The sequence below is a fragment of the Muntiacus reevesi genome, chromosome 5 (genome assembly GCF_963930625.1).
Source record: "Muntiacus reevesi chromosome 5, mMunRee1.1, whole genome shotgun sequence".
Taxonomy (NCBI): Eukaryota; Metazoa; Chordata; class Mammalia; order Artiodactyla; family Cervidae; genus Muntiacus; species Muntiacus reevesi.
The window spans coordinates 93478734-93501484 of record NC_089253.1 but is presented as its reverse complement, the minus strand read 5'-3'; the positions used below and the strand labels follow the sequence as shown (position 1 = coordinate 93501484).

At 48.4% G+C, this 22751-nt stretch overlaps 1 protein-coding gene across 1 annotated transcript in view; it reads right to left on the bottom strand.

Annotated features, from left to right (window-relative positions):
* The window catches only part of NPHP4 (nephrocystin 4), a 137749-nt gene that overhangs the window by 49950 nt on the left and 65048 nt on the right, over nucleotides 1–22751 (bottom strand). The window contains exons 11-16 of the mRNA XM_065936860.1: nucleotides 20462–20600; nucleotides 6102–6163; nucleotides 4133–4243; nucleotides 2726–2874; nucleotides 2378–2569; nucleotides 1740–1927 (exon numbers count right to left, since the gene is read on the bottom strand). Of these exons, the coding sequence (XP_065792932.1) occupies nucleotides 1740–1927; nucleotides 2378–2569; nucleotides 2726–2874; nucleotides 4133–4243; nucleotides 6102–6163; nucleotides 20462–20600 (841 nt within the window). The remainder of the gene's footprint in view (nucleotides 1–1739; nucleotides 1928–2377; nucleotides 2570–2725; nucleotides 2875–4132; nucleotides 4244–6101; nucleotides 6164–20461; nucleotides 20601–22751) is intronic.

Genomic DNA, 22751 nt, shown 5'->3' with positions numbered 1-22751 from the left:
TTTATAGTACCACCTTTCTAAACTGTATTTTATAATGTCATCATTAACTTTTCTGCTTTATCTATCAATTCACTGAGAGAAATGTATCAAAATCTATGGTTATAAGTTTGTCAGATTCTCCCTATAAAGTCCATTAACTAGTACTTCATATTTGGAGGTTGTGTCTGTTGGAAGTTCACAGATTGACAGTCATTTTTCCTGGTGAACTACTCTCGATTATTTCTTCATAGGTCTCTTGATTCCCAGCAATGCATTTGCCTTGTCACTTTTGTCTGATGTTAATGTTGTTAAGCTACTTTCATTTAACATTTTAACACACCTTTCTCTACCTGTTACTTTCTACTCAAGAGGCAGTGGTGGTTCAGACCTCAGCTCTGTTCCTTATGACCCATGTGACTGGCCAGAGGCAGGGCAACTGGGAACCAAAAACAACACCATATTTGGTATATTCCAAACCACTGCAGTGTAAATCCATTAGTTTATAATGATATGAGGAAAAAAAAAAAGCCATTGGAGCCATCTTTGAAGGATGCTGGTAACTGTTTGGTTACTTTGAAAATTAGCAAATAAAGGGGAAAACATGCATTGTTTGGTTTCCCTATATGAATTGCACCTCTAGGTAACCAAATAGTTGATGAGGAGAAGTTTCTTTTTAAGGAAGCATCCTGGCTGATAAATGAATTCGTATTCTAGAAGTAGTATAAGAAGTAACCAGGTGTCACCAGAGATGCGGACATACCACCAGTGACAAAGACTCTTTGCCCCATACGAAGAGCAGGCATCTGCTCTTGCATCTAGATCTCACTCCAATTTACAGGAAAAACAGGGATGAGAGGAGCACTGCAGAAGCCACCCCTGAGCCTTGAAGCCAAAGTGCAGGCTCTGGGAGGCTCTAGGGAGTCAGCAACTCTATGGCTTCAACAAACAATTTAAATGAAAAAGCAGGGATGGGAAGGTGATGACAACTATAGATAGAAAGAGACTCAAGAGGCACACCTTCCCAACATATAGACCTCAGATCTTGATTTGAACAAACTATTAAAAATTTTTATGGTGTTACTGGGGAAATGTTAACATTTGCTAGATATTTGCTAATATTAAATCATCATTCTTTTTTGAGTGGGGTAATATTATTGAGTTTATGTTTCTCAAAAAAAAATGACTCTAGGGACTCCCCGGGTGGTCCAGTATCTAAGACCCCGTGCTCCCAATGCAGGGGGCCCGGCTTCAATCCCTGGTCAGGGAACTGGGTCCCACAAGCCGCAACTAAGCGTTTGCATTGATCAACTAAAGATCCCACATGCTGCAGAGGAGCCTGGCAGGCTACAGTCCATAGGACTGCAGAGTTGTACACAGCTGAATAGACTGAGCACGCATGCTGCAATGAAGATCAAAGGTCCCGCATGCTTCAACTAAATGATAAAAAATTTTTAATGGTTAAAGCTAAAAGGCTTTTTTTAAAAAGACTCTACTTTTTAAGATACACATAAGGGAACATCTAGAGATGAAATTATATGTGTAGGATTTAGTTCAAATAGTCCTGGTTTGGGGAGGGGTCTGGGTGGGGTGTCGTTGGCAATCATCAGAGTTGATTGGCAGAAGCACTGATTATTTATTATACTAGTCACTCAAATTCTCTGCTTGTTTGAAGATTTTCATTTTTCAGCATGTTTTAAATAATAAAACTCACAGACAGAACTCAGCACTGGGTTCTGTGTGTGCCGGACCCCCAGGCTCACCCACATCAAAGGAGCCATCCTTCTGGATCTGGGCGAGGATGTGCGACAGGGAGGCCGAGCCGGACTTCCCGGCGTCAGCCAGCTCCACGAGTTGCAACCGTGGCGTGGTCTCGGGCGGGAAGCGGTAGAACTGGAAGGTGAAGTACACAGTCTGTGGCCATGGAGCTGCCTGCTCGTCGTGGGGCACCCTGGATCCAACGACACCCCGAGTCAACCAGGCATCCCAGTGGAGAACCGGGCTTTCATCACACACTCGCGGGGAGACCGTGGGCGAAAGGTCACCTCCTCCACCCCGACAGCAGCCACACGGTGACCTCAGGGAGCCCTCTGGGCATCCCCCCTTCAGGCGTGATGGAGAGCCCTGCCCTTGGGGCTACACCAGCACCGGAGGACTGGGCAACATGCTGTCCATGTTGTAACTAAGGACCATAGGAGTCTGGGTAAAGCAGAGTTTATAGCATTTGGAAATGGCTGGGGGTGGGTCCCAGCCAGACTGAAACAAAGACACAGGGCATTCTGTAATTGCTAAGACCTGGTCATAGGTTTCTGCTGGGTCAGAACCACATGGAAGCTTTCCCTCGATGCAAGAAATGCAAAAGCCAGATAAAGAGTAACAGGCGAAATAATCAAGAATTTACCTGCTAAATGCAAGAAATTGCAGCACTATCTCATTGCCTTGCAGACAATCCGATTCTTCCTTCTGAGGGCTGAACTTCACGGGGTCTGTAGGACTCACAACCTCAGCTGGTTGCTTGTTGGCATCCAGAATCTCAGGAAAGCCAGCAGACTGCAGCAGTGCCAGGGAGGCCCGTGACAGCTTCCCTCCAGAGCTGTAATGGATGGCCCCCTGAGCCAGCCTCCAGGAGAAGGCCGACCGAGGGGCAGGACCCAGACAGTCACCTCTCTGGGAAAGCCTGCTGATTAGGGAGTCACAGGGTCTTGATGCTCAGTGCTTGCCTGGGCTCCCTCCCAGACCTGCTCCTCACCTCCGAGTCTGGGTTCCTGCAATGATCGGGGCGTGCACGGGCGTGAAAGGCAGTTCCTGCAAGTGGTCAGCAGCGGATGTTCCCAGGGCCAAGGCCGTCTGGCTCAGGTCAGCCTCCAGGTGAGAGATCCTGCCCTCCAAGGGAAACTCCTGTCAAACACAGTGGGGCCCCCGGTAAGGCCAACAAGGAGCCCCACACGTAATCAAGGAAGCTGGACGTGGGGCTCATGGATGAATCACCCCTACCACATGGCAAATGAAATCACAGGAGGCTCAGCTGCATTGCAATCTCAGGTAAGTGGTGAATAATTTTAATATAAGCATGTCCTGGGCAATATCTGGGACATACACTAAAAAGTGATTGTTTATCTGAAATTCTAATTCACCTGGGCATCCTGTATTTTATGTGAGTTGAAAAGCAACAAGGAAGGAACCACTGATTTTATGAACAGGTCAGTAGTCTGGGAGATGCCTGATGCCTGAGAAGATAAATTAACATTAAAACCATGTCCATGGAACAGGAAGATGAAACTGTCTCCAGCAATGCAAGGGAGCCTGTGGGACAGAGCCCTCACATGTACAGACGCTCCCTGTCCCCACGTCACCCAATGCTCTAGGCACCCACCTGCATCCACCTTTCACCTCTGTCTAAGTGAAGACCTTAATAGGATCCAGGATACTCTCTCTGGAGCTGGCTTCCCCAGCTTCTCATTTCATTCAGAAGGAGCCCCAAGTGACTTGGTCGCCAGTAACAGAAGAGATGTGAGATCTTCCTGACTACACGAGCCCAGGGATATTTTGGAATAAGGTATTTCAGCATGAGGATTTTCAGGTAAGTAAGTAACTAGAGCCGCTTTTCCTCAACAGGCTTCCAGGGCAAGACTGAAGTTTGCAGGTGAACCAGGAAACTCTATGTGGGTCCCCCAAGGCCAGTGGAAGGAAACAGGCCTATTTTGGCCCATTAGCTCCAGTGGAATCTGGGGTGGTGAGCTTCACGGACTCCTCCGGCCTCAGACAGGAAGGTGAGCATCCTGGAAGGGGTGCTGGCAGCTTGGGTCAGCCTCTAGTTACATCTCTAGGGAAACTTTTCTTTTTCTCTTATGTTCAGAGGTCTAAGGGCACTTTGTCTTCTCGGGTAGAAGAAAGGCAGAAATCAAGCCCTGTGGCAGGAACACCTCCCAAACCAAACCCTTGGTCACCAAGACAGATGGTGGAAGATATCTGGAACCTGGAAAGGAGGCAATGTCCAGCCCCCATCCCTATGCCTGCTTCACAGGGACCCCATGAAGGTCTCGACCACCTCGCCAAGGGCCGGGGCAGCCAGCTAAGTCAGGGACTTCATCCAAGTCGGGAGTCTGGAGCCATTCTCAGGAAGGAGGCAGGGCGGGGGGAGGGGCGGGCTACTTACCCCTGGGACCAGGGAGGGCGCGGGGCTTCCGGGAGGCCGTGATGAGGGTTTGGCCGAGCGGCGGGGCGGAGCCGGGGACGGCGGGGAAGCTGCCAGCTGGGAAAGCGACAGCTGAAGGGAAGAAAGCTTGGGTAAGATGACAAAGGGCACCCCAGTAACTTCACAGAGCCCCTCCTGCCCTCCCAGCACTGACCCTCCGGGGGAATAGGACACTAGTTGTGGCCCCAGGAGGCAGCAAGGTCTGGAATCTCCTGGTCACCAGCTGCTCTGGACCAGGCACTGAGTCTAATTGCTTCTACTCTCATCACCAAGAGCTGCAATTAGGTGATCTCTTCCACACCGTAACACTTGAATAAAAATAGTATTAATAAGGAAAAGCAAGTGGAAGGGATGCTGGGTTCTCTCCACTCAGGCTGCAGGTCTGGTCTCTGAACTTCTCTGGGTTTTATCCCCATCCTTGGGCTGAACTCCTCCATGACCCTTTCTGATTCTAACCACCTGTGTTCCTACGACATGAACCTGCCCATTATGGGATGACCCTGACGGCAGCTGATGTGGGCCCTGGACTCCCCGCTCCACCACTTGACTGCCATATGACGTGGGCAAGTCACCTAGCTCACTGGTTTAGCCTCAGTCTCCTCACCTGTAAAAGGGGGATGCTGATAGCAGCTAAATCACAGGACTGCTGTGGGAAAGGACCTGGCATGTACCCAACATGGAGTCAGCCTTCTGCAGACGGTACACATATGCAGGGAGTGAAGGTCAATGTGAAAGACTGGTGTGGGGAGGTGAAGGGCCCTGACCCTACTGAAGACCCATCTCTCAAATCCTGTTTATAATGTAGTACACATTACTCATGGGACCTCTGCCATCAGCAGTGACCGTCAGCCCAGGGGTAGCAATGGCGGTGGCGTGGCAGGTGGGGCTGATACAGAAAGGACCCAGCACATGAAGAGGTGTTGAGGAAACGGGTGGGGTCCCTGAGGGATCTGGGCAGCATTTTGGGGCAGAGAGGAATGTAGGGTCAGCTCAGCTCCCCTGGACCCCAGCCGCCATCCTGAGGCTCTCCAGCCGCTGGGGGCGGATGGTGCTGTTCTGTGACCCCCAGGACTCAGAAGCACCATGCCAAACACTGCAGGGGATACGGAGACAGGCCAGCAGGGGCCAGGAGGCTGCCCCGACCGTGCCTTCAGGCAAATGCAACATCCACTCTGATCCAGTTTCCAAGCTGCATGGTGCTCGTTAAAGCCCTGTCCTGGGCCAGCCTCGGATACTGAACAATTCAACTTTTCTAGAAAGTCAATGTCCAGGATGGTGCTGGCAGACAAGGTCATCAGGAAGACAAACCAGCTCTGACCTCATTCAAACCACGTGGCCAGAGCCAGCCCAGAGCTACGGGCAGACCCACAGCCAGCTCAGGATCCCCTAAGGGTGGCTGTACACTCCCAGACCAGAGGAGGTATCTGCTCTCTGACAGGCCTGCAGGTCAAGGTCCTGTCCCCACCAGCACCAGCTGCTCAGGGTACCTGCCCGGCTGCCGCCCAGGGATGCTGCAGCTCAGCCAGCGCCCTCTCCTAGCAGAGAGGTCAGGAGAGCACACCCCAGGGTCTCAGAAGAAAAACCAAGGCTGACCAGTCCTGAACGATCATCAGTCACCAAACGTAACTGCCAGGGAGAACACATTCTGAGTGGGGAAACAGGCCTTGGAGGATGGTTAACAACCACCGGAGCCACTGCCCCGACAGCCGGCTCTGGGACCCGCTGCAGAGACAGGCAGGGGGACGGCTGAGGACACCCCGGCTGCTGTCCCTGGGGGCCCACCCCTCGGGCTCACCAGGATCCTTCCCACCCACACACGTAAACAGGATATCAAGTGTTCTTAAGGACGCCAAGAGGACTTTGCTGTACCCAGAACCTTTAAACACGTGAATTTAGAATTCTGACGCAGGCCTCTCAGGCCTGGACTTACCCCTGGTCCCATGGGTGAGTCCTGGGGAGCGATGAGCTCCTGGGGCGGCGATGCTGGTGGGCCTGCGAGGAAGCACAGGGGGATGGGGAAGGGACACCAAGAGCCCCGCTCAGTCAGTCTGGGTGCGCATCTCCCCCGACCCCACCCAAGCTGTAACCAGCGCTACAGCCGGGCAGCAGCCACCCCACAGCCTCCCCGCCTGGTGGGCAGACCAGCGCGTGCGTCTGGGTCACTGCCTGCAGGATGGAACCTGAGCTCACTCCCCACTTCCACAGCCTCCTTCTCCTGCTCCTGTGGGCACTCTGCCTGTGCTCAGGGAGATGCGAGGCTCTTGGAAGGCTCACCCTTCCTTTCACCCTCTCACACACCCCTGCCTTTGGTGGGCCGGCTCTGACATCTGTCCAGACTGGGACTTCCCCAGCTGTGGCCCACTGGCTGTTTAGTTAAATAAGAAACTTCTATGCAGACACGCACACACGGCAAATGCCACAGCTGGGAGTTCTGCTCGCGCATCACTCACAGCCTGTCCCCCAAGGCTCACTCACTCTAGGGGTGCGAGTGCCATACCAGGAAGAATCCAGGCCAGTCCTCCTCAGGGTCCTAAGGGTGATGGTGCCCCTGGGTGATGCCAGGCTGGCCCCTGCAGTGCCCAAGATGCCCACCTGCGGAGGGAGCAGCCGCCCCCACAGTACCATCCCTACCCACAGAGCTTGGTCCCACGCGGCGGTCCAGGGCAGGGCCGGGCTGGGTTTGCCTGTGCTGCTTCCACCCCATCCCGGGCCCTGAACTCCAGCCCAGAAGCCCAGGCATCGCTCGAGTCCCAGAAACCCCCAGCCTCTCGGCACTGAGTTCCTGTGTTTGGGGCCACCGCCACCTCACCATCACCCCGCCCACACCATGTCTGTCCTGCCTTCACCTGCCAGTACCACCACCTCCAGCCCACCTGACCCAGGCCCACACTGACAGGGTACTCCTCACCCACCCGAAGGCCCAGGTGTGACCGGACACCTGTCTGAGGTGACCTGCCTGGTTCCCCCGAGGACCACACCTGCCTCACGCACCACAGTCCCCTTCCCGGGGACCTGACTCTGGCCACTGCATGTGAACACCACCCCCTCTTGAACTTCAGGACATGCTGAGACATCACGGCCCTCCCTGAGGTAACCAGCCCTGCTCCAGGCACCCCCACGTGGCCCTGAGGACCTAACTTTAGCCCTTCCTTCTTCCCCTGTGGTCTCTGCTGCCCACGTCCCTGCACAAGAAACCATCAGAATGGCTCACACACTCCTGCAAATGGAAGCCCTGAAATAAAAGCCGGTCCATCCGTGTGTGGAGCCTGGAAGCAATTAAAAAGTGGGAGGTCAACAGGTGTATCGTGAAGTGGGACTTGCCGAGATAACGGCTTTGCCAGGCACGCTGGGCAGCTCAGGGCCGCGCGGTCTCAGGAAGGGCTGAGTCAGCGATTTCACACCACCCGCGCCAGTCACGATAGGGTCGGCCACGCCATGCAGGAGACAGAGAACCTCACACTTGCAGCTGCAGCCGCTGAGCCCGTCTGAAGATGAATTTCCTGACAACCGATTACTTCCCCATCAGCCTCCACTCGCTGAAAAGTCCTATCGACAGAAGCTAAGGTGTCTAGTCCTCTCTCGGCTCAGCTTCTAGAAGCCCAAACGCTCTACACCTGACTGAAAAGGCCATGAGGGGGCTTGCAGCCTGCCCGGAACCTGAGCTGTCCGCATCCCACAGGGTCGCATAACTGCACTGAGCACTCCTCTGCACTGGGCCTGGGGTGGGTGTGCACACTATGCAGGTCTGAAGCCCACCCACACTCCAGGGCCTGGGGGACTTTTCGGGTCAGCCCTTCCTGTGAGTCGAGTGGGTGGGCAAGCATCACAGAGAGACAGAGAGTAAGCGCACAGACACGTTGAGTGCTCAGGCACTGGGCTTGGCAACATCCTCCAGGCTGGAGAGGGCAGAGGCCTCACCAGTGTCTCCCCTGGAAAGGCTGGGGTGGGAGGGCCCCCTGCACAGCTACCAGCCAGGAGCCAGCCCTGCGTGAGAGACAGCATTAACGCCCCTTGCCCCACGTTACGAGCTGCCTTCCAGAGAGCACTTCTGCGTGAACATAGCTGTGTATTTGGCTGGGGGTGGGGGGGAGGGTGCTGGGGAAAAGACAATCAGCTGGCAGGGCCTGATGAAGGGGGTTTGTGGAGGAAAATGCTGCCCTGCAGACAGACCTACTTGTGCTTAACCTAAGGGAGAGGTGGTTGTTGCTTAGCAACCGTGGAAGCTGAGGGCCAGGCCCCAGACCAGGACGGTGGGGGTCTGAGGGTGTTCCACCATGGGGCCAAACAGCTGGCTCCAAGGGCAAGGGGATGGAAGGGGTCATCACAGCCAAAGACACAATCGCCATAATTCAAATAAAAATTCTGAAAAATAGCTTTCCCCACCAGACCTTGAAAATAAACGATTAGTGAGTGTTTCATGGTCAGTGGGACACTAAGAATTTACAAGGCAGACCCATTTGAAAGGCCTTTATTCCTAATTATTTGGCCTTTGAAAGCCATTCTCTTGAAGGCTTTGATCACAGAAATGGAGGAAGTGAGTAAAGTCTAGGAAGACATAAGGAGATGCTGGTTGATGCAGCAGGCATGGGTCTCTGTGCTGAAGGAATCCAGACCTCAGGAGGCCAAGAACCAGAAGTGCCCCACCTAGTTAATCAGGCCCGAGAGCGGTGAGGAGTGCCAGATGTGCCCAGAGCCCTAGACTGAGCCACCTTCAAGGTCCAGGGTCAGAAGCCTGGGCTCTGAGCTGCTCACTGATGGTCTCCTACAGAACGCACCCTCAGAGAGCCAGCACTGACTTCCATCCCTTGGGTGACATCTTTTGCTCTCCCCACCGCTGCCTCATCTTTGGATGACATGTACCAGGGCACAGAGAGGATGCTCCCGAGGGTGTCGCCAGCACAAAAGTTAAGAATCTAACGCCTTATTACTCTGGGAAACACCATGATTACATACTGTCAACGACCCCTTCTGTTTTCATATCTATTAAGCAAATGCACCAAAATTCCGACACCACCGGAACATTCGAAAGCAAAATGTGGGTCAGGGAGATGCTGAGCTCCAAAAACTGGAGATGGAGGGCCCTCTAGCGGCCCCATGCACACCCTCTCGTGCAGGGTGATGAATGGACCTTTGCTCCCTGGTAATTTTGCAGAAAGAATAAAAAGGACAATTCATAACAGGAAGCCAAAGCACCTCACTTAAAGTGACAGCCGCATATCATTAAGATTTCCAGAGGAACCATATAAGTTGGTAAAATATTGAAGCAGGAGAAGTTTCCATCATCAGTTAAACACCAGCAGATATTTGTGTCTCCTGTATTAGGTCTTGGGAAGCAGTGTTTTCAAATGCTTGGAACCTGGGGTGAAGGCGAGCACATTAATGCGACGTGAATGCGGCGATAAATCCAAATTAAATAAACCAAATGTCCCATCCGTGCAGATATGCTGGTCCCCAAACGAGAGCTGAAAAGCAGACGACGCTTCCACGGACCACCTGCACCAGAACTCAATTCCTGAGCTCCCAGCAGCACGAGCATCCCCTCCTGTGTGCTGAGAACACAGCAATAAATCTCTGGGGAAAGAACGAAGGGGTGTGCACCCAGCACCTCTGAATCCCAGGAAATCACGCTGTGACTCAGTGAGCCCCACACGTGGGAGTTAACACCCTCAGCCCGTCAGCCAGAAAGAGGCTCAGATCATCTTGAGCCCATAACTAGCTGCCTTGGGGGGAAGCCCTTCCTGGGGGGTGGGGAGGTGTCCCCTGCCGCCTGAACTGCCACAGCGCTCCCTGGAGCCCATGCCCTGCTCTGTGCCCAGCAGACCCTCTGCAGGTCAAGGTGGTGAGCTTCCAGAGGACAGGCCGGGTCCCACGGGCAGGAACTCTATTCAGTCAAAGACAGGGAAATGCAGGAAAACATGGTTACAGCTGGGAAGTAATCTCGTGGTAGAGGCAGCTGAGCGCAGGGAAAGACATGGGGCATGAAACCAGGCCCCTGATCCATCGGGTGGCCACCTGAAAATACCCTCTCTTTGAGAGCAGGACCGAGAGATGGTTTCCCTTTGGGGATCACCCTCCCAGCCCTCAATCCTGGGGTCAGTGGGGCTGGAAGTCTGAGCCATCCTGGCAGAGTGTGTGACCCAGGACAGATGTCCCCTGCCCACATCCCAGTCATTCAGGGTAAAGACAGGGGATGCAGCAGAGGGCGGGGACTCCGGCTCCGGACTTTGACTGGACAACTGGACAACAGAAGTTCTTCATGCTGGGATTCCTAAGCCGGAGGATGACAGAGAAGCTCCCAGAGCCACCCTGTAAGGAAACCCTGCCAGGAAGGAAGCCGACGGGGAGAGCTAGAGGGCAGATGGATGGGGTGCGGGAGACAGACAGACACACCAAGTCGTTACCACATCACTCAAGTGCCAGGATAGAGCCAAGACTCACACGCTCAAAAACAGCCATCCCTTCCTACACTGTATGTATATCCCACTGGTTCTGCTTCTCTAGGGAACCCTGACTAAATGCTCATTTTACCCACCTTGTTGCTGTTGTTCAATCACTAGGTCCTGTCCGAGTTTTTACGACCCCACGGTCTGCAACATCCCAGCCTTCCCTATCCTTCACTACTTCCTAGAGTTTGCCCAAATTGGCCCACTAGTCAAATCTGACCCACAATCTGTGCTTATAAATAAAGTTTTATTAGAACACAACCATGCTCATTCATTTACACACCCTCAACTGCTTTCACCAGCAGAGATGACTAGCCATGACAGAGGTCATCTGGCCCACAAAGCCTAAAATATCTCCTCAGTTCAGTTCAGTTCAGTCGCTCAGTTGTGTCCAACTCTGCGACTCCATGAATCACAGCACCCCAGGCCTCCCTGCCCAACGCCAACTCCTAGAGTTTACTCAAACTCAAGTTCATCGAGTCGGTGATGCCATCCAGTCATCTCATCCTCTGTCGTCCCCTTCTCCTCCTGCCCTCAATCCTTCCCAGCATCAGAGTCTTTTCCAATGGGCCAACTCTTTGCATGAGGTGGCCAAAGTATTGGAGTTTCAGTTTCAGCATCAGTTCTTCCAATGAACACCCAGGACTGATCTTTAGGATGGACTGGTTGGATCTCCTTGCAGTCCAAGGGATTCTCAAGAGTCTTCTCCAACACCAGAGTTCAAAAGCAATTCTTCGTCACTCAGCTTTCTTCACAGTCCAACTCTCACATCCATACATGACCACTGGAAAAACCATAGCCTTGACTAGACGGACCTTTGTTGGCAAAGTAATGTCTCTGCTTTTTAACATGCTATCTAGGTTGGTCATAACTTTCCTTCCAAGGAGTAAGTGTCTTTTAATTTCATGGCTGCAATCACCATCCGCAGTGATTTTGGAGCCCCCCAAAATAAAGTCTGACACTGTTTCGACTGTTTCCCCATCTATTTGCCATGAAGTGATGGGACTGGCCTTAAAGTCTGCTGCCCTCTGCCAGAGATGGAGCTCAAATATGGAAAGAGAAACATAAATCCTGAACATAAGTTAATCAAATCAGGACAGGCATAACTGTCAAGTAGCCCACACACCATTCTCTATCTTATTCTCTAAGAGGAACGGTAGCCCACCAGGCTCCTCTTCCAAGGAATTATCCTGGCAAGAATACTGGAGTGGGTAGCCAGCCCCTTCTCCAGGCTATCTTCCTGATGTAAGGATCGAACCCAGGTCTCCTGCATTGCAGGAGGATTCTTTACTATCTGAGTCATCAGGGAAGCCCCTTTATTTTAGACCAGTTTTATATTCACAGCAACTGTGAGCAGAAAGGACAGAGAATTCCCACGTATTCCCTGCCCCACAGACACACAGCTTCCACTGCTATCAACACTCCACACCAGAGTGTGACAGTATTCTTTTTGCTGGCCCTTTGTTTATTGTCTCTTTTTAAAAATGTGACCTCTATGAGGACAGGAGCTTGGAAGTTTACCTGGACATCACAGACTCTCAGTACGGTTTTCTGAATGGATGGGGTGTGGGGGTTATTGCTGAGCAAACCTATGTGAATAAACACTCCCTCACTTTCTCTCAGAGTGGTTAATAAAAAATGCTGCAAGCAGGGCCAACACCGAACTCTGTAGCCGGGCAGGAATCCACTTCCCTGGATGGCAGCACAGGCACAGGTGTGTACCCATCAAGGACTCTGGAGTCAACAGTGAGTCTGCACAATGTTGCGTTTGCTCCCGATCTGGTGGTTGCCTTGTTTCCACTGAGATTTGGGATCTGTGTTTATTTGAGCCAGTGGCTGAGAGAGGTTATGAACATGTGGCCACGGCCCACCGATGTGCCAGCTAGGAGGATGATAAGATCAGTGTGACTGACAGCCACTATGAAGCATGTGCCCCGATTCCAGGCAGTCCTGAGCACCCTGACCGACCTTCACTCATCTGACCCTCTCTACAATTCCTGACAGCCTCTGCCAGTTTTTCTTTCCAGTTGTTTATCTCCTCCCTGTTGATCTTTCCATCATCGTTCTTCTTTCTAATCTTCTCATTCCTTCAATTAATTTTTAATGGTTTTATGTACTGCAAATATCTTTCAGTCTGAGGAACTGCTTTTTAACTTTGTTCATGGAATCTTCTCTCTTAGAAAACTTTCTTTATATGTTAACATAATCACATTTCTCAATCTTCTCTTTGGTTTACACTTTATCTTGTTTAAGGAAGCCTTCCCAACCCCAGGGTCATAAAAATAATATTCTCCAATTTCTTCCTAAGACTCCTCAAGTGTTCTTTTTCATCTAAACAGTCCTTTCACCCATCTATTTTATAACTGAGGACACTGAGGGAAGACACAAGAAGCCACTGGCCTAAGATCATCCGGCTGGCAAGTCTGAATTGTCTTCAAAGCCACTTACACGCCCCCATGTGTCCACTTCCTTTCAGAAACCACCACACTTTCAGAACTCAGAACACTGGTGTGAAGGTTCAGACATAACAATATGCAGAGACCTATCTCAGCATCATGGCTGCTAAGGAACACCCACTGTCCAAATAGACCAGCTCACTCCCCCATCCCCCCATCGGGGCACAGGCAGGTCATTCCTGCACTTCACCCACAAAACACGGAGGCCTTGTGAGCATCCTCATCCAGGCCCTGTGTCACAAGGACTCTGCAACAGGCACCTAGAAATGACAGTTCTCTGCTGTAAGGTATTAACTGCACATGTGCATGCGTGTGTGCTCAGTCGCTCAGTCGTGTCCAGCTCTTTGCAGACCCATGGACTGCAGCCCACCAGGTTCCTCTGTCCGTGGGATTTCCCAGGTGAATACTGGAGTGGGTTGCCGTTTTATCCTCCAGGGGATCTTCCCAACCCAGGGTATTAACTAAACACTACAAAGTTGCTCTTCAAAGTGGTCCCTCCGGGTGTGGTGGGAGGTCCTCTTTTCCCAAATTCTCAACCTCATGCTGTCATTCAGCCAGCTCTTTCCAATACAAAGGAAATGAAATGAGCTCTCACTTTAATTTGCATTTCTCTGATTACTAGTGAAATTGAGCACTTTTTCACACATTTTCGTTACTCTGGTTTCTCCTCTGTGAACTCCCTTTTCATATCCTTTGACCATTTTTCTGTCTTGTCTTTTATTATTCCTTATTGATTGGGAACAGCTCTTTTTATCATTTTTCTTCTCTCTAAACATCTAATTAAAATTTCTAAAGTTCGGTCTTGTAATCCATCCAGAACTTATGATCTGTTATTGTTGTTGTTCAGTCACCAAGTCGTATCTGACTCTTTGCAACCCCAGAGACTGCAGTACTGCAGGTTTCCCTGTCCTTCACCATCACCCGGAGTTTGTTCAAATTCATGTCCATTGAGCCGGTGATGCCATCCAAACATCTCATACTCTGCCACCCCCTTCTCCTCCTGCCTTCTTTCCCAGTATCAGTGTCTGACCTACTTGCAGTCTGAGGTATGGTTTGTATACAATATGAAATTGGGATCTGATTTTCTATTTTCCACAAGGACAGCAAGTCCAATGCTATTAGTTGACTGGTGTGCCCTTACTCCCATGGTGGCGGCATAATAGCAATCCCCCAACCCAAAATGTCCACATTCTAATTACCAGAACCATGACTATGTTGTATTAACACTGCCAAGGGAACCAAGGTTGCAGATGGAACTAAGGTTGCTTATCAGCTGACCCTGAAATGCAGAGACTGTCCTGGATGGCCAGGGAGGGGGTGGGGGGTGCAGTAGGCAATGCTACTATGACAGTCCTGATGAGTGAAAGGGAGGCAGGAGGGAGAATCAAAGAGAGATTTAAAATGTTACTCTGGGACTTCCGTGGCACTCCAGTGGCTAAGACTCAGAGCTCCCAATGCAGGGGACACCAGTCTGATCCCTGGTCAGGGAACTAGATCTAGCATGCCACATGACCAAAAATAAATATATTAAATAAAATGTAACTCTGTTGCCTCTGAAGATGGAAGCAGCTGTTGAAGGTACAGCTAGCCTCTGGCAGCTGGAAAAGGCAAGGAGACAGATTCTCCCCCAGAGCCTATAGCAGGAACACAGCCCCAAGACCTGGATTTCAGCCTGTGAGACCTCTGGACTTCTGATCTCCAGAAATGTGGGAAAGTAAGTCTACAGGGTCGTGCAGAGTCGGACACGACTGAAGCAACTTAGCAGCAGCAGCAGCAGCAGCAAGCTCATGCTATTTTAAGCAACCAAGCTTATAGTAATTTGCTATAACAATTAAAGGAAAGCAATATGCTCTTTATCTACAATTTGTCCTGTATCACACTTTTCATCTTGTCCCATTATCTACTGATCTGTGTCTGTAACAGTGTCACACTGTTCTAGTTACTATAATTTTACACTAAGTCTGCAAGTCAAGAAAGGGGAAGCCTCCCTTCTTCACAACTGCTTTGGCTATTCTTGAATGGACTTAACTGGTGGCTCACGGGTAAAGAATCTGCCCACAATGCAGAGACCTGGGTTCAATCCCTGGGTTGGGAAGATCCCCTGGAGAAGGGAAAGGCTACCCCCTCCAGTATTCTTGCCTGGAGAATCCCCATGGACAGAGGAGTCTGGTGGTCTACAGTCCACAAGGTTGCAAAGAGTTGGACACAACTGAGTGACTAAGCACATACACACATACGCACACATTCTTGAATATGTAATTTTTTAATTTAAAAAGAAAAGAATACATCTTAAAAGAAAAATAAATGCAGTGCACAGCAAAGACGCTTTCTAGGGAGAGGGTGTAAGCTAAAACTCAAAATCATGAAGTAATGACACAGTCAGTGAATCACACACAGCACAAAGCAGCTAAGAAAAGCTTTGAAACCACTGGACTTATCACCCCTGGTGTGGAGGATTTCAACAGCCTAGAAACTGTCAACAGCAGGCAAAAACTTTACTTCTGACCAAATTCATTCTCCTGACTGAAACAAAAATTATTTAACTAACAAAATACATAAGACAGCAGTTTTAATGACATTGGAATTCAGCAAGAAATGGTCCTAAGGAACTAGAAACAAAGAAGTAAGCCCTCCGATGGTCCCAAAATTAACATGTTGAGTGATTTTGCAGATTGCAGTGCAGGAAAGGGGAATGAAGAGCACAGTGGACCCCTGATTAGAAGGCTGGGCTAAGAGTTCAAGGAGACCAAAGAAACTGAAGTTTGCAGGGCTGAGCACAGACAGGAGAGGGGCACAGAGAGGGAACTCCAGCCACTTATAGAGGGTCCCTCTAGGATTCAGTAGGTCACTGACTGGGAAACTACCCAAGGATGGGGAAGAGTCACCCCCAAAATTAGAGGGGCCAGTACCCCGTGCTCCCATGGGGCCATTCTCAGACTGGTAAACTTCATAATTCAAGGCCATCAGGCAAAGTACCGAAGAAGGTCTTCTCACTTAGTGAGGAGTAATTAGCCCTAGACTAAATGCTCATGGGGTCCCATCTCACAACTCTTAAAGGCAAGACCCTAAATGACCAAATAATTTCCAAAGTTCAGAAGTGTTTACCAGCTACCTGGACTTCCCTGCATGTCCAGTGGTTAAGAAATCCAAGCTTCCACTGCAGAGGGAACTAACAGCCCACATGCCATGGGGTATGGCAAAATATATATATCATATTTGTCAACTATAAAAATATTTAGCAACCAAAAGGAGAAAATTCACAATATCTGGAATCCAATCAAAAGTTATGACCATAGAGAAGCTGGAAGATACAACCCAAATCAGGACAAAAATCAATTAATCAAAACTAATGCACAACTGACCAAGATTTTAGAATTGGCAAACAAGGACATTAAAATAGTGACAAACTTTGCAATGTTATCTCCAGATTCTGGTACCTTGAAACTAAACTAGGTTAAAATGAGAATTACTATATGGGTCATTTCAAACAGGATAAAATACTGGAATTTTAATTTTAATTGTTGCACAGGTCTAAGTTCATCTACCTCTGTCACCTTAGGAGAGAAACACAAAAGCATAAGTTTGTCAGTAGTTATACCTATATTTCACTTCTGGAGATGAAAACGACAGTATCTGTGAGGAAAATGCACTGGGTGGGATTCATGGCAGATCAGAGGCTGCAGAAGAAAAGAAGAGTGAACCTGAAGATGCAGCAATACAAAGTATCTAGGATTGGAGCACAGAGAGAAAAGACCACCAGTAAAACTGAGCAGAAGCTTAGCAGGGTGGGGCTTCCCACAGCTCTGCCACCTGATAAAGGCAAGACCGGGAGCCTCCCCACCTGATAAAGGCAAGACCGGGAGCCTCGAGGGAGAAGAGAGAGGAAGACAGAGAATAATCGAAGAAAGAATGATCAAAATTGTTCCAACTTCGATTTAAAAAAAAACAGAGCTCCAAGAAGTTCCATGAACACCACCACAATTAGTTAAAGACCATTTTGGGAAACAAAGGTAGAGCACACTAGGCTTTAAATCTCCTCCAAGGGACTTCTCTGGAAGTCCATGTTCCCAATGCAAGGGGTCCAGGTTCAAACCCTGGTCAAGGAACTAGATCACACATGCTGCAACTAAGACCCAGTGCTGCCAAATAAATAAATAAAAATAAATATTTTAAATAATAATAAATAAATCTCCTCCAAGCCCCGCATGAAAACAGACGGGGCAGCTGGGAAAGCAAACACAGAGCCCACAGGCCATGCCGACAGCCGGTCAGGCTGGAGAAGCCAACAGGGTCATCCTGTCCTGGCTGAGTTAATTCGATTAGAAGGCTTCACACAGGCTGTCTGTTTACAGTGTCATAACTACACCAAAGTGTCATAACTACACCAAAGTGTCATAACTACACGTGAAAATTCCTTTCCAGAAAAAGTACTTATCATTTTTCCGTTAACGATAGCTGTAGAGGTTTCTTCTCTAAGAAAATGATCTCTTCAGGTATTTCTAAGGACCACAGTAAACTATATTATTTTGAACTGCGTTTATTACATTTCACTACTGCCCTTTTGGGCTTCCCAAGTGGCTAGTGGTAAAGAACCTGACTGCAAACAAAGGAGATGCAACAGACGAGTTCGATCCTTGGGTCGGGAAAATCCCCTGGAGGAGGGCATAGAAACTCACTCCAGTATTATTGCCTGTAGAAACCCATGGACACAGGAGCCTGGCGGACTACAGTCCATGGGGTCACAAAAAGCTGAAGTGACTTAGCATGCACAGCACGCATTATCCTTTTGAATAGCTTAATTAAAAACCAGAATAATCATGTTTATATCAAATTAGAAAATACACATATTTTATAATTTCGGATACTATCTTTCTTTCATACTAACATTTCTTAGAGGTTGGCCTTTGTTTTATTTTTAAAATGTAATTGTGAATATGTCAAAGAAAGGAAGATACTAGAGTTAAAAAAGGGAATGGGTTTGACCTTTTGGTATTTTTTAACTATGTATTCTATACTTTCAATGCATTTAACTTTATCCAATAAAATTGTAAATTCATTCTAAACTAACTCTGGTGGAAAACACATGCCTGTCACCCACCATTCCAAGGGATTCTGGCAGATATTCTGGCAGATATTTCTCAAGTACAAGCAATGCTGCACATTTCAGTACCAATTATGTGTGTGTGTGTGTTAGTTGCTCAGTCGTGTCTGACTCTTTGCAACTCCATGGACTTATAGCCTGCCAGGCTCCTCTGTCCATGGGATTCTCCAGGCAAGAATACTGGAGTGGGTTGCCATGCCCTTCTCCAGGGGATCTTCCTAACCCAGGGATCAAATCCAGGTATCTGGCATCGCAGGCAGATTCTTTACAACTGAGTCACTTGGGAAGTCCATCACTTACATAAGATGTGATTATACCTGAGAACATTTTGATAAGCACAAAAAACTGGAAAGAATAAAACAATTAAAAACAACAAATGCACTGCCTTTTTGGGGAAAAAGGAAAATGCTTAATAATACAGTTTTTCCCGAAGCAATAAACGATCAAGTTTTGGTATCTGAATATTTTTAAACGTCTCAGAAAATCCTGGAGGACCATGAAGATGAAGGCCAACACATCCAGGACAGAGAAATAAGTGTGCTGTGAGATTAAATTCAATGAGACCAGTTTCCAAAAACCAGAATCTCAACTGATAAAAAAAAAGTCACTCCCAAACAACAAACTCACTGGCTCCTTTGTACCAGCAGCCAGGACCTGCTGCCCAAGAGACACTGGCCAGCCCTCCCTGGACACCCAGCAGCATCCATCAGAGGAAAGCCATCCAGATGGAGGATAGAGGACACTCAGCTCCCCTCTAGGGCTTTCACATTTGCCCTACCTTTCTGACTTTCTAAGAGCCTAACTGCCCATGATTGAGAATGTTCCTTCAGCCAGTGAGATCCTTAGAAGTCAAGAGCCAAGAGCTCAGTGCTCTTTCAACCCTCCTGCTAACCTCCCTCTCTTCTAACCACCAGTGGGATTCCCCATCAGGACGCTGGTTTCCTGTCCTTGGGGATAAACTAAGAGGCCCTGAACACAAGGTACCAGTCTCAGCAGAAGGAGCTGGTACAGTCAACATGAAGCTGACAGCTGCAGTCACACACATGGGGACGGGGACATTGCCATCCATCCTCATCCATCATCGACAGCCCTCCATCCCTTTTTTAAGGCCACACCCTGAAGTCGTGGCCTCCCCACTCCCAGACTGCACACCAAGGAAATAAAAAGCAGTTTTTAAAAACAACAAACATAAGGCTACATTATCAGTGCAACATAAAGTTGGCAGAAAAACTATGACAAAGGTAGTGAAAAGTGAAAGTGTTAGTCGCTGAGTCATGTCCAACTCTTTGTGACCCCATGGACTATAGCCCACCAGCTCCTCTGTCCATGGAATTCTCCAGGCAAGAATACTGGAGTGAGTAGCCTTTCCCTTCTCTAGGGGGATCTTTCCAACCCAGGGATTGAATACAGGTCTCCAGCATTGTAGGCAGATTCTTTATCATCTGAGCCATCAGAGAAGCCTAGACAGCATATTAAAAAGCAGACATCACTTTGCCAACAAAGGTCCATCTAGTCAAAGCTATGGTTTTTCCAGTAGTCATATACAGATGTGACAGCTGGACCACAAAGAAGGCTAAGCACCAAAGAATTGATGTTTTCAAACTGTGGTACTGGAGAAGACCCCTGAGAGTCCCTTGGACTGCAAGGAGATCAAACCAGTCAATCCTAAAGGAAATCAACCCTGAATATTCACTGGAAGGACTGATGATGAAGTTGAAGCTCCAATCCTTTGGCCACCTGATGTAAAGAGCTGACTCACTGGAAAAGACCTAGATCCTGGGAAAGATTGAAGGCAGGAGGAGAAGGAGGTGGCAGAGGATGAGATGATTAGATAGCATCACCAAGTCAATGGACATGAATTTGAGCAAACTCTAGAAGACAGTGAAGGACAGAGGAGTCTGGCGTGCTATAGTCTGGAGTTGCATACAGTCTTATCAATTGATATGACTTAGCAACTGAACAACAACCATAAAGTTGGCAGTCCATGGCTGTCAGCCAGCCTTTGATTCTTGAGCCCTGTGTCTGAAGGACACCCATGAGAGATGCCCCTTTAAGTGTCACCAACAGACCTTTCAAAGCCTTCAGTCAGGGAGCTAACTCATGGCTAAAGCACAAAGTGTTGGGCCAGGCTTTATCACTGTCCAATTCTATACCTCTGTAGTCAGCAAAAACTCAATCAACTGATTCCAGTTAAAGCAATTTACAGCAAGTATCTGATAAATGCCATTTACCTGGGCACACACGGAGCTGTGCCGTGAGCTTGAAGACTCAGCTCTCAGCACACACTTACTTGAAGGGGACACGGGTGGCTTCCTAAAAGACCGCCGCTCTGCCTTGGGGCCGCTTGCATTCCCTGTGGGTATGTCCGGGTGTTCTTCAGGGCTCAGCGAGTACTGGAACTGGACCGTCCCTGACTCCACCTGCTTCACCTATGATGGACCACAAGAGAAGTGATGGCCATGCTCCCTCCATCAGCACTGTGTGGTCAGAATAATTCAACCAGGAACATCCGCCCAGTCCTAAAACAATCAGTGTGGATTACCCTCAGCCAAGCAGAAATCAACACCATTGCTCCAGTTTGAATGCATTTTTACTTAACCTATGTTATGCTGACTCTTCTTATTTTGAGTTTAAACACATGTAACCACCACCAGCACCAGGTACAGAGCAGCCCCACCAACTAAAACGCTCGCCCATCCTGTGCATACCCACACCCAACAATCACTGAACTGCTCTCCACCCCTGTCTTCGGTCCTATAAAGGGGGTCTCATGCTACAGAACCCTTGAGACTGGCGTTTTTCACTCCCAGGTAGGCGGATGAGACTCATCTGAGCAGTACCGTGTAAGCACAGCCGTTCTTTTTCATTACAAACAGTTTTCTATTGTACCATGTGCCTCAGCATACTTATCCATTCACCCACTTAGAACATATGGGCTGTTTCCAGCTTGAGTGGTTATAAATAGAGCTGCTGGGAGCACTGGTGTACCTATTTCTGCATGGACATAAGTTTTCATTTCTCCATGTTTCATTTCCCTAAGAGTAAGATTGCTGGGTCACATGGTACATGTATACTACATTTTACAGGAAACTGCTAAACTGTGACTTACTTCTGAACTCTGTATTCCATTCCATTAGTCTATGTGCCAATGCTTTTACCAACAGCACTTTATCTTGATTACCATAGCTTTAATGAAAGTGTTGAAATTGTGTAGCATGACTCTTCCAACTTAACTGTTCTTTTCAAAATTGTTTTGACCCTTCTAATTCCTTTGCTTTTCTATATAAAGTTGAGAATCAGGGGTTTCCCTGGTGGTCGAGCGGTTAAGAAACCACCTGCCAATGCGGAGGACATGGGTTCGATCATCCCTGGTCCAGGAAGATCCCACATGCCAACGGGCAACTAAGTCCATGCACCACAACTGCTGAGTCCGCACCCTGAAACTAGAAAGTAGCCCCTCCTCACCACAACTAGAGAAAGCCCTCGTGCAGCAACAAAGACCCAGTGCAGCCAAAAATTAATTAACGTTTAGAATCAGCTTGTCTCTATTTATTAAAAAATTATGTAAGGGTTTTGGCTGAAATTGTATTAGATCTATAGATCAATTTGGAGAGAATTTGTATCTTTATCATGTGAGTTTTCCGATCCATGAAGAAGACCCTCCATTTATTTAGGTCTTCTTTGATTCGCCTAAGAGTAATCAATGAGAAAAATGACATGCAGCAAAGGGAATGTTTTATCATTTTCGGCACACAGATCCTGTACATATTTTGTTTGATTTATTTCATTGAGGTGGGGGTGCTTTGTAAATAATACTGCTTTTTAGATTTTGCTTCCCAATTGTATATATTTTGTTAGTATAAAGAAATGCCACTGATTTTCCATCTTGACCTCCTGCTGTATACTACAATCTCCCTAAACTTACTGTTTATTCTGGGAGTTTTTAATAAATCCTTCGAGATTTCCTACACAGAAAAGCATATTGTTTGCACATAAGAAGAGTTTTGTTCCTTCCTTTCCAATCTCTATCGGTTGTTTTTTTATTTTGTTTTATTCCTCTATTGTACTGGCTAGAATTTCCCATGCAATGTCAAATAAGATGGTGAACACTATGAGTGGGCATTGTTCACTTGTTCCTGACCTAAGTAAAAGGGAAAGCATTCAATTTTTCACCATTAAGCATGATGCTAGCTAAAGAATTTTTGTAGATACTATTGATCAAGCTGAGGAAGTTCATCTTTATTCCTGTTTGCTCAGTTTTTGTCATAAATGGATGTTGAATTTTGTCAAATGCTTTGCCTGCATCAGTTGTTATTATTCATATGGTTATCTTTCTTTAGGCTATTAGAGTGAATTACATTTTCCAAAAGAAAATAGCCTTGCATCCCTGGGATAATCCCCCTACTTGGCCATGGTGTATTATTCTTCTTCTATACTGTTGGATGGACTTCCCTCTGGTGGCTCAGATGGTAAAGCATCTGCCTACAATGTGGGAGACCTGAGTTCAATCCCTGGGTCGAGAAGATCTCCTAGAGAAGGAAATGGCAACCCACTCCAGTATTCTTGCCTGGAAAATCCCA